At 40.2% G+C, this 12,474-nt stretch overlaps 1 protein-coding gene across 1 annotated transcript; it reads left to right on the top strand.

Moving 5' to 3' along the window:
• Positions 1-5,901: 5,901 nt before the first annotated feature.
• On the top strand, positions 5,902-6,924 carry LOC135461509 (beta-1,3-galactosyltransferase 5-like). Its single transcript, XM_064738643.1, has one exon. It carries the CDS (start codon positions 5,902-5,904, stop codon positions 6,922-6,924), a length of 1,023 nt encoding a protein of 340 aa, XP_064594713.1.
• The last annotated feature ends 5,550 nt before the right edge of the window (positions 6,925-12,474 follow it).

Here is a 12,474-nt window from a genome sequence, read left to right as displayed (position 1 = left end):
CTGTTCATAACAATATCAATTATATATATATATATATATATATATATATATATATATATATATATATATATATATATATATATATATATATATATATATATATACTAAAAAGGTAACTAATTACTACATTATACTACATATACTAAAAAAAAATTGTGTACATTTTGGTAAAATCATTCATTGAATATGTGTGGTCTCTAACAGGCGGACCGTTGCCATCGGGCTTGACAAATCAATTGGTAGAGCGATGGGACTAGACACCCTAAGCCGTAAGTTTTGACCTCATTCAGGATTTTCGGTGATCTCGATTAATCAGTGTAGGAGATTGTTATTAGTATGGTACAAATGATACAAGTCTGTATAAATGGTATTTCTTGGATGTGAATTAGTTGTATATTTAGTCAGATTTACATATATATTATATTGTGTTAGTCATGATGTTTTTTTATAATAGCATCGTTGTCTTTTGCTTATAATAAAATGTTATAATTTTTAGTTAAATAAGATCATCTGTTTTTTTTTTAGATTTTTTATAGAATGTTGAAAGGCATTCAAATATTTGAATACTATGTTGGTTTTATGAACCATACAGACGGTATCTAGGACCACTGACGTCACATCACCTTTTTGCCTGATGTTCACCAGAAGCAAACAATAATAGGGAGTATTATTTCAGTAATCTTTTACTCATAGGTAAAAAGAGCTATTCCGATATTCAGTGTCTTCTTGGATGAACTTGCTGTGACGTCAGAGTTCCTAACCTCTGATTGTATGGTCTATAAAACCCACTTTAGATGTTTGAGCGCCTTTAACTCTTTTCACAAAAATCTAAACAAAAAAAAATGAAGGTATATTTATGCATAGTTTTAAGTGGTATATTTAGTGATGCCTGCTTCGAGTTTAGAGGTCTTTCCCCTTAAGGAACTGATGCTGTACAGTGAACATTGTTTTCTAGATACTGGAATGTGTATAAATCACATCTGATGCCACCAACGAGAATTCTGTAAATCAGGGTTCCATCTTCATCTAACATGACTGCTTAACCAAGAAATAAAAACCTCGTATGCACGATTTATAAGAAAAGATTCTTTTATTGGTCCTCTAAATACGTGTGTAGGCCACGTGTACGGTTAGACATTCCATGCTGTATGCAAAACCTTCTGCTAGGCTCAGTGGTTCATTCTGATTGGTTTATTGTTTGACTGATGTTCAAGGCCGAGCTTAAGAATTTTTTTCTAATATGGGTGAATAAAACCGGAATGCCTGGAGGAAACGGACCACGCATATCCAAGACACTGTGGATAGACGGCCAGTCTGCCCTCGTAAACAACAGAACGATGTGTTACTCGTAGTTATTGACGTTAACATGAAAAATGTGTATAGGCCTACTTACGCATCGTGAAAGTATTCGACCATGTAGTGCCATCTTTATGAGTAAGTATCCAGTCTTTTACACAGTGTCTCCTTGTTTTTTTCTCTTTACTCTTGGTACTACAAGAATATGAAGTTTGACAAATTCCATACTTTCACTACAACCAATAATCCTAAACTGGATATGATTCATGTGTAACCTGTACGAGTTACACATACAGGACATATTACATATTCTCCAAACACGTGAATTTGAAATATTGAAGTTTATCTTATCTCAATCTCTATAGGCCTAAGCCACGTTATACAGGCCCTCTGGTGAAGTCACCGGCGGTTCTGGAGACTTGTTCAGTGGGTGGGGCTCAGACAGCGTGACATGACCCAGCCGATAGCAGTAAAGTTAGATGTACATCAGCATATTCGTGACCGCATGAGATCATGATTTGCAACATGCAATGTCCTTACGCCTAGGCTTGCATGTTAAAGCTGTGTATTCCTACTGAAAAGTCAGTTTGGTCATTGTGTTTAGTTGGATATGTGCGTAAAAAATACTTGCATATAACCCAGGACCCTGGCTTTATACATGTAGTTGACCTTGGGTTTATTTGGGCTACGATAAGGGAAGCACTACCCTTGGGGATATACCGTTTGCACCACAGTGACCATCAAACAAACTGTAAACACGTGACCTATATACTTGAGGACAAAGCATGGTAAAGCATCGGTCACGTATAAACGGCTGATAAAGCTCCATCAAAAGTCAAATTTCTGTGCATTTTATTTAAAGCGCTACGGCTGCCTAATGGTTAGAACGCCCACCTCGAAGCCGGGAGAACCGGGGCCAAACCCGAGTCGGGTTATAACAAAGACGTTAGAAATGGTTCTTGTTGCTGCCTGGCTTAATTGGCGCTCAGCGCCGAGAGGTTAGAGCAAGGAAACAGAACCGGATGCCCCGGAGTTATAATAATGTGACTGAGTGGACTGTCATGTCTGATGTCACAGTGGACACGGCCTTTCACAAGAACACACAGTGTATGTACACACACCTTATGACTCTTCGTTTACATACATTAACACAGATGTCATAATTCAAATATTGTCGAAAACACTAGCCATTCTTCCACTGTTCAACTATGACGACTTTAGACCATTGGTGCCAGGCTTTGCATACATACAGGTGTGCCCACACTATTCTTTCTTATTCTTGCAAGAGTTTCTATATATTTATTTATCTATTTGTTTGATTTGATTGGTGTTTTACGCCGTATACTCAAGAACATTTCACATATACAACCGAGGCATTATGGTGGGAAGAAACCGGGGATCATGCACGACCGTCCGCAGGTTGCTGCAGACCTTCCCCCTTACGGCTGGAGAGGAAGCCAGCATGAGCTGGGTTTGAATTCACCGAGATCGCATTGGTGGGAGACTCCTGGGTCATTATGCCGTGCTGACATGCTAATCCCCTCGGCCATGGAGGCCCCGCGAGAGCTTCTGATGGGAAGTCGTATTTATTTATTTATTTATTTCATTATTTAAATAAATATTTATTTATTTCATTATTTCATTGTTTAATTATTTATTAATTTAATTAATTATTTAATCAATTTATTTATTTATTTATTTGGTTGGTGTTTTACGCAGAAGCCCAGTACTCTGGAATATTTCACTTATACGACGACGGCCATCATTATTTTGGGAGGAAAACGGATAGAACTCGGGGAAACCCACAACCATCCGTAGACAGACGTATGACTTGAGAGGAAGCAAACATTGGTGAGGGGCACAAGACGTTGCATACATGTAGACACAAGACGATGCATACATGTAGACACAAGACGATGCATATATGTAGACACAAGACGTTGCATACATGTAGACGCAAGACGTTGCATACATGTAGACACAAGACTTTGCATACATGTAGACGCAAGACGTTTCATCCCCATGTGACTTTCCCATCCCAAAAACAAACCTCATCCAGCTGATGCTTCTTACTTCAGAGTGGTGGAGTGTTCGTTTCGTGAGAGGTAGATCCAGGGTCAATCCTAGGTGGAGTCACACCTAAGACCTTAGAAGAAGAAGTTGTAAATTCCTAGCTTTGCGTTCAGCGTGAACAGGATAGCGCAACGACTGGTTGACCCGTATCAGCATAATGGCTCGGTCGGGGCAGCTTACTTGCCTTCGGTAAGCCGTCTCAGTGGCGCAGCGCTAGATAAAAGACGGTGGAAATCCGTCCTGCAACAAGGAGGCAAATTGCATGCACTGTAAGGATCCCTTCTTCGTCATATGACTAAAAATTGTTAAGTACGACGTTAAACTGCAAGCACTCACTCACTCACTACTTCAGAGTGGATGTATATTATAAATTAAGGAATTTTATTATAAATGAAGGAATCATACTGAATCAGTAGGAAAGCAACTTCTGATCTACTCTACGTACAATCAGACGTTCACATCTACATTAGTGGCCGCTCTAATGCTATGGTATATGCGTGTCTCATGTATACAGCGGTTACAAATCCTGTCGGGTTTATTCACAGGCATTTGACCCGGGGGGTAATCGTTAATCAATCAGTGAACTGCATGGGGTAGGTGAGATGGTAAAGAGACCATCTGTCCCTGTACACACTAACCTATCCAGCATACACTGGCTGCTCTGCGTCAGAGGGGGAGTTATACATTTGGGTCTATATCAACTATAGCCACGTATCTTTCCATCCCAAGCTCTGGTAAGTGCTATAAATTGACATCACTATTCCATTACATATGTGCATCAAACGTAACCATGAACAAATAAACATGTGCAGACACAGGAGTGCAAAATGACCATCAAAATTCTTTTGCTAAACTCGACGAACTATGTATAAGGGTGTTTACATTGCCATTATCATCCGGACTGATATTATATATTTTCATTACCATCCGACTTGATGTTATACAATGTCATTACTATACGGACTGAGATTATACATGGACATTGTCTTTACCATCCGGCCTGATATTATATATTGTCATTACCAGCCGGTTTGATATTATATATTGTCATTACCATCCGCCCTGATATTATATATTGTCATTACCAGCCGGCCTGATATTATATATTGTCATTACCATCCGGCCTGATATTATATATTGTCATTACCAGCCGGTTTGATATTATACATGGACATTGTCTTTACCATCCGGACTGATATTACATATTCTCATTATCACCCGGCCTAACATTATATATCCTCATTGCCACCCGGCCTGATATTATATGTACTCATTACCGTGATATTATATATTTTCATTACCATCCGGTCCGGCCTGATATTATATATACTCATTACCATCCGGCCTGATATTATATAGAGCGATCGCTTCGAAAGCGGTAGATCCAGAGTCAATCCTGCGTCAAGTCACACTTGAGACCTTAAAAGAGGAAGTTGTAACTTCCTCGCTAGGCGTTCAGCATGAAGGGGATAGCGCAACGACTGGTTGACCCGTATCAGCATAATGGCTCGGGCGGGGCAGCTTACTTGCCTTCGGTAAGGCGTCTTAGTGGAAATCCGTCCTGCAACATGGAGGCACATTAAATGCACTGTAAGGATTCCTTCGTCGTCATATGACTGAAAAATTGTAAAGTACGACGTTAAACCCCAAGCACTCACTCATTCACTGATATTATACATTCTCGTTACCGTCCGGCTTGATATTATATATACTCATTACCACCCGGCCTGATATTACATATACTCATTACCACCCGGTCTGATATTACATATACTCATTACTATCCGGCCTGATATCATATATACTCATTACCATCAGGTCTGATATTATATATACTCATTACCGGTCTGACAGCAACCTGCGGATGGACGTGGGTTTCCCCCGGGCTCTGTCCGGTTTCCTTCCACCATTATGCTGGCCGCCGTCGTATAAGTGAAATATTCTTGAGTACGGCGTAAAACACCAATCAAATAAATAAATATACTCATTATCATCCGGCCTGACATTATATAATGACGTCCAAAAAGAAACTTTACAAATGCAATTTTAACTTGTTTCCGTGGAGCACACATGCGTCTTTGTGTGACTGTTCACCAAAATGTTTCTCCTACCATGGAGTCTCATCTAGTTCACACCACCCTAAAACATCACGCTCTTGAATACATATCTCTTGCATATGCAACATGTGGTTGCTTTTGTTCGGTCGTCTCTCAAAGCCTTGGTAAAGTTTCTTTTGGACGTCAGTATATTTATACTCATTACCACCCGGCTTGATATTATATATTCTCATCACCATCTGGGCTGACATTATATGCTCTCATTACCACCCGGCTTGATATTATATATTCTCATCACCATCTGGGCTGACATTATATGCTCTCATTACCACCCGGCATGATATTATACATGTATATTTTCATTTCCAGGCGGCCCGTCACCATGACACTCAAGAAGCCATGGCGACTGTTCTGTCACCACATTGGTAGAAAGCTCGATACTGGGATTACGATTCTACTACTCACAGCACTCGTAATGTCTGTCATTCACATGCATCGTGTTGGTGAATCTATGCAACACAAAAACTCCTCGGAATTTAAGTCACCGTTTGAAAACGCCATTTTCCCCGCAAACATCGTGAGTGGAATGCCTGGCCTGAATTCCCTCGAACCTTTGGATGTGGAGAACGCTCGGTCGTACAACGACATATTTGGCAGTGATAAAGTTGTTCAGAAGATTTACTTCCCTTTTCTGATACCTTCTGTTCACCTCTGTTCACGTGGTCATGTGCTTGTTTTAATCTACATTCATTCTGCGCTGACCAAAAGACAGGAGAGGGATCGGATCCGGCAGAGCTGGGGTTCCGTAAACAGCCGTCGAGGGCAACGGCTTGTCCACGCATTCCTGCTGGGCACGTCACGTGATCAGAAAATAATGGATCGGGTGAGACAAGAGAGCGATGAGTACGGTGACATTGTACAAGGGGATTTCCACGACTCGTACCGCAACTTGACTTACAAAAACTTGATGGGCCTCAAATGGACACTGGAATATTGTCCGAAGGCCAAGTTCATCATGAAAGTGGACGACGATACCCTGATCGATCCATACCACTTAATCAATTTCTTACTAGACCTACCGCTCAAACTCAGAACTAAGGAAGATTTTCTCTATTGCTCAGTCATGATACATATAGGAGTCCCCCAGAACCTTGATGACAAGTGGCATATTCCCGCCAAGGAGTACCCGTATCGCTACTACCCAGCTTATTGTGAAGGCTTTGGTTACATCCTGTCCATTGGCGCTGCCCGGAAGCTGCTGGACATGGCTGCTTATGTACCTTACTTCTGGATAGATGACGTCTACGTGACTGGGTTCTTACCATACCGTCTACATATGCAACCCTCGAGTACTGCCCCTGGACACGGGGTCACCCTCATGACACCTCAACTAACAAGGGACCTCATTAGAAACAATATCATGTTCTTGGCCAAAAATTCCTTTTATTCCAAAAATTGGGAAGAAACATGGAATAAAATCAAAGATTTACATAGATAACATCAAAGTGTATCCCTCACCGACTTGTATAGTATCTAGACAGACATCACTGTGTATCCCTAACAGACTGGTATAGTATCTAGATAGACATCGCAGTGTATTCCCCACTGACTTGTATAGTATCTAGATACACATCACTGTGTATCCCTAACAGACTGGTATAGTATCTAGATAGACATCGCAGTGTATCCCCCACTGACTTGTATAGTATCTAGACAGACATTACTGTGTATCCCGAACAGACTGGTATAGTATCTAGACAGATATCGCAGTGTATCCCCCACTGACTTGTATAGTACTATTATCTAGACATCATAATGTACACCCCACAGATTGGTATTGAGTCTAAAAAGACATCGCAGTGTATCCCTCACAGACTTGTATAGCATCTCGAAAGACATCACAGTCTATACCTCACAGGCATCTAGAAAGACATCACAGTGTATTCCTCTGGAGTTGACTTGTATAGCATCAAGTAAGACCCATCGTATCCCTCACTATAAGTTAATTTTATAGTATCTAGAAAGACAACATAGGTCATCCCTCACTAACTTGTATAGTATCTGAAAAGACATTGTATAGTATCTGAAAAGACAACACAGTGTATCCCTCACTGACTTGTAGCATCTAATAAGACATCACGGTGTATCTCTCACTGACACTGGTATAGGATCTATGAAGACATCATAGGGTATCCCTCATCCACTTCTTAAAATCAGTGGAAACGCTTAGTGGTGGCAGTGTTATACTGGATACACCCACGTGGCTTATGGCGGAGTGGGGTAGATCTAACCGAGAGCTACAGAGATAAACCGTCCCAGATGTGTCGGATTGATGGTAATGAACATTTACCACTTGCACACGCGCATCAAAACTTCCGCAGTATAAATCGTCAGTCCATGACAATCACGTCAGTCCATGATAATCACGTCAGTCAATGATAATCACGTCAGTCCATGACAATCACGTCAGTCCATGATAATATATAATCACAGTTCCCAGGCATGTACCATAGCAGTCAGTGAACCCGTCTGTACCATAACAGTTAGTGAACCCGTCTGTACCATAGCAGTTAGTGAATCCGTCTGTACGATAGCAGTTAGTGAACCCGCCTGTACCACAGCAGTTAGTGAACCCGCCTGTACCATAGCAATTAGTGAACCCGGCTGTACCATAGCAGTTAGTGAACCCGCCTGTACCATAGCAGTTAGCGAACCCGCCTGTACCATAGCAGTTAGTGAACCCGGCTGTACCATAGCAGTTAGTGAACCCGGCTGTACCATAGCAGTTAGTGAACCTGCCTGTACCATAGCAGTTAGTGAACCCGGCTGTACCATAGCAGTTAGTGAACCCGGCTGTACCATAGCAGTTAGTGAACCCACCTGTACCATAGCAGTTAGTGAACCCGTCTGTACCATAGCAGTTAGTGAACCTGCCTGTACCATAGCGGTTAGTGAACCCGTCTGTACCATAGCAGTTAGTGAACCCGCCTGTACCATAGCAGTGAATGAACCCGCCTGTATCATAGCAGTGAACCCGCCTGTACCATAGCAGTTAGTGAACCCGCCTGTACCATAGCAGTTAGTGAACCCGCCCGTACCATAGCAGTTAGTGAACCCCCCTGTGCCATAGCAGTTAGTGAACCCGCCTGTACCTTAGCAGTTAGTGAACCCGTCTGTACCATAACAGTTAGTGAACCCCCCTGTACCATAGCAGTTAGTGAACCCGTCTGTACCATAGCAGTTAGTGAACCCGCCTGTACCATAGCAGTTAGTGAACCCGCCTGTACCATAGCAGTTAGTGAACCCGCCTGTACCATAGCAGTTAGTGAGCCCGCCTGTACCTTAGCAGTTAGTGAACCCGCCTGTACCTTAGCAATTAGTACCTTTGTATAATTGCCTTGGGCTATTTTTGGTTAAACCAATCTAAAAACAGGTTATTTTAATTAATTGTAACATTCGGTTGATATCGATTTATGCTACGTAGGATTTAATCCTCGTGTGAACAGCGGTAAATGTTTCTTACCGTCAGTCCGACACGTTTGGACACATCGCAAGTGCGTGGGTAAGAGCTACCCCACTCCGCAACTTAACCACTTAGCATGTTCTTTGGCAACATCTGCACAGAAATAAATAAAAATCTGTTCAATTTAGTTCCGTCCATTTAGGAAAAGTCAGGTGGCTATATGAAGAAATAATTAAATGTATATGTGTGTACATGCTTGGGTTTTTTAAATACAAATTAACATACGGCTTTGATACGTATATCTATAGATTTGATTGGTGTCAAACGCCATTCTCAGGAATATTTCACTTACATGACGGGGGTCAGGTCCATCAATGAGGAAAGCGCAGTGCATGGATCGAGTGGACCGTAGCCCTTCAACAGGAACCTGACAAACCTCCTCACTTAAAGCCGCAGCGAGAGTTGTCGAGCGCCTAATAGTGTAGCAGCGCGTAATCTTGGTAAAACGCTGAGCCTAATCATGTAACTGCACATAGTCATGGTAAAATATTGCGCCTAATCGTGTAACTGCACCTAGTCATGGTAAAATATTGCGCCTAATCGTGTAACTGCGCATAGCCATGGTAAAATATTGCGCCTAACCGTTTAACTGCACCTAGTCATGGTAAAATATTGCGCCTAATGGTGTAACTGCGCCTAATCATGGTAAAACGCTGCGCCCAATCGTGTAACTGCATATAATCGCGTTAACATGCTGTGCCTAATTGTGTAACATCGCGTAAAATTTCGCGAATAATCTTATAACAATGGGAAAAGCTCATGCTTTATCGTGGAACCTCAGTCATTGTAAAATATTGCCCAGTTTGTTTCAAATAGCGATGCTAACACATAACTAAATTCAATCCATAATCCCTTCATCGATACTAACAGTAATATCATTAGAATTATTTTCTCTCCATTCCCAGGCGCTTATATAATGTTCAGATGACATACTGACTACTTTTAAAGACTGAAATATTGAATTCAATTTTTTTCACTATGCTACAACACTGTTTTTGTATTAAACAATATATGTATCATTTTGTGCCGTGACGTATGTGTTACGTGATACATGTAAGCCACAACGCTACCGCAAGAGAGAGTCGGCGGGTACGGGACACTGTAGATGTACGTTCTTAGCAGAATAAAAAAGAATAAAAACTATAACACTTGCAACAAAAGTCTTCTGTACTTTTCTATACGTATAAAAATCGTTGTTAATTCTTTACTGGAATAAACTGTTAGAAACTTACAGCGAGATTAGTATGCTCAGAAACCGTCAGTTGAGTTTTACATGTAAGACTTTATCATCAAAGATTCGCCGTGGCACAGAGACCGTAATTATATTGATTGATTGATTTTATTAGCCATACAATAATAGATATATACATTGGATTTTAAGACATCAACAAAATACAGGCGCAATGCGATAACACTAAAGTCTAGGAAGATATGATACATGGTGGGAATAAAGCTCAGGTTGAGCTTGTTCTATCCCATTTATAAGTAATAACAGCATTGGAAGGATGAGGCTGACATTATAGTTTGTGCGTAAATATTTTTTTTTCTAAATATATATGTATTTATTTTACCTCAACTCTGCCTTAAATGTGTAATGTTAGACTAAAGAAGAAACTGATCTTGGTGTTAATGGAAGCTTATTCCATTCCCTATGACCGAAATTGTGAATAAATACTATAAATTTCTTTTATATAACTGTTTGTGAAAGACTAAATGTCTATCTCGCGTGTGATATGGATTTAAAATTTCTTGTTTGATTAAACAGGACTTTAGACTTACAGGAATAGTGTCTATGGAATAAAAGTAAATATGAGTTTGTAACAGAGTAGAAAATAGAGATAGTTCGGCAAGGGGTAAGATTTTCAGATTGCAAAAAAGCGGTTGGGTATGGCAAATGCGGTCTGATAAATTAATTGTTCTAATTTGTCTTCTTTGAACTATGTACAAGGGCTGGAGATGTGTATGATTTTCGTTTCCCCATAATATATTGTCGTAGAGTAGATATGGATAAATAAGTGAGTAGTAAAGGATTAGGGGGGTCATTTTATTTACAGAGAGTTTAATGTGTGAAATAAGGCCTATATTTCTTGACAGGTTGGAACATAAGTAGATTTTATGACCGATTGGCCAGAAGCCACGTATAAATTTTTTCCAACTCGACATTTATGACAGAAATCACTTGAGTTGCATCGTCGTTGGAGTAAATGTAACCCGTGTCATCTGTAAACAGAATAAGATCCAGGGGAATTGATGTCATTAATATAGAGTAGAAATAAAGTCGGACCGAGAATAGACCTCTGTCGGACACCACACGTGATGGTAGCTGGGTTAGATTGGGCGTTATTAAACTTTACATATTGTTGTCTGTTAGACAAATGGTTTTTAAACCATTTATTTGGACAGTTGCGAATACCATAATGAGAAAGTTTAAGAAGGAGGATATCATGGTTTACAGTGTCAAATGCCTTTGACAGGTCCAAGGATGTTACGTCACCGCGCTGTTTATTCTCCTTCACAATTACTAGTTTTTCGTAAAGACTGTATTCAGACTATGTAAAGACAATGTTTGCCCTGAAACCAAGCTGATTTGGATTAATTATAGATTCCTCTTCTAGATATTCGAACAGCATTATTGATACAGTTTGTTCAAGGGTCTTGCAGAAGGACAGAAATAGGTCTATAATTTTCAATGTGATTAGTCTGAACAGATTTATATATAGGCGAGACTCGCAACACTTCCAGAAGTAAGAGATAAATTGATAATTTGTGCTAGAGGTGTAGATATTACATCTGACACTAATTCACGAGGGAAGAACGTCTTCCATCTAACCCAGGTGAGAAATTATCCTTCAGCTTACATATCACAGACTGAATAAAATTTTGAAGACATGCGAAAGGTTGAACTCTGATCCAATTGGTTGTCCAAGAAAATCTGTAAATTCTTCATTTGAGGAGTCCATGTTGATCACTAGTTTGCCTGCTGTTGTACTAAAGTGCTCATTAAAGTTGTTAGCAATCCCGGTCTCTGATCACAAATGTCACTACCATTTACATTGAAAACTTGCCGCTTACTTGCTTTTTTTATTTATGCACAGTAGTTTATTAATAATTTTCCAGGTCTTTTTTATGTCTTGATTTACTTTGTTGAACTCACGTTCGAAATATTGTTTCCTTGTAAGACGGAGCAGACTATTAAGTTTATTACGATAAGTTCTAAACTGCAGACGACTATTGCTTGTCTTAAGCTTACGTTTTGCTGTGTTGACCAGATAGCTAATTCCACCTATGGCACACTGAATAAATATACATTCAAAATTACCATTTTCATCGATACTGCTCAAGTCTTCTCTGAGACAGAAACCACTTATCCTGTCATTCACATATAAACAAGGCCTCCCCCCTTTCCTTTAGATCGTGACATAAAAAGGGACTTCTAACCAGGCAGTTCAAGACGTGATGAATTCCTTTCAGAGACCCAGCTTTCCGAGAAACCAATGACAGCGAAGGGAAAATTTGATATGAATA

The sequence above is a fragment of the Liolophura sinensis genome, chromosome 1 (genome assembly GCF_032854445.1).
Source record: "Liolophura sinensis isolate JHLJ2023 chromosome 1, CUHK_Ljap_v2, whole genome shotgun sequence".
In the NCBI taxonomy this organism is placed as follows: Eukaryota; Metazoa; Mollusca; class Polyplacophora; order Chitonida; family Chitonidae; genus Liolophura; species Liolophura sinensis.
The sequence above is the reverse complement of the archived record's forward strand: the minus strand, read 5'-3'. Positions and strand labels throughout refer to the sequence as shown.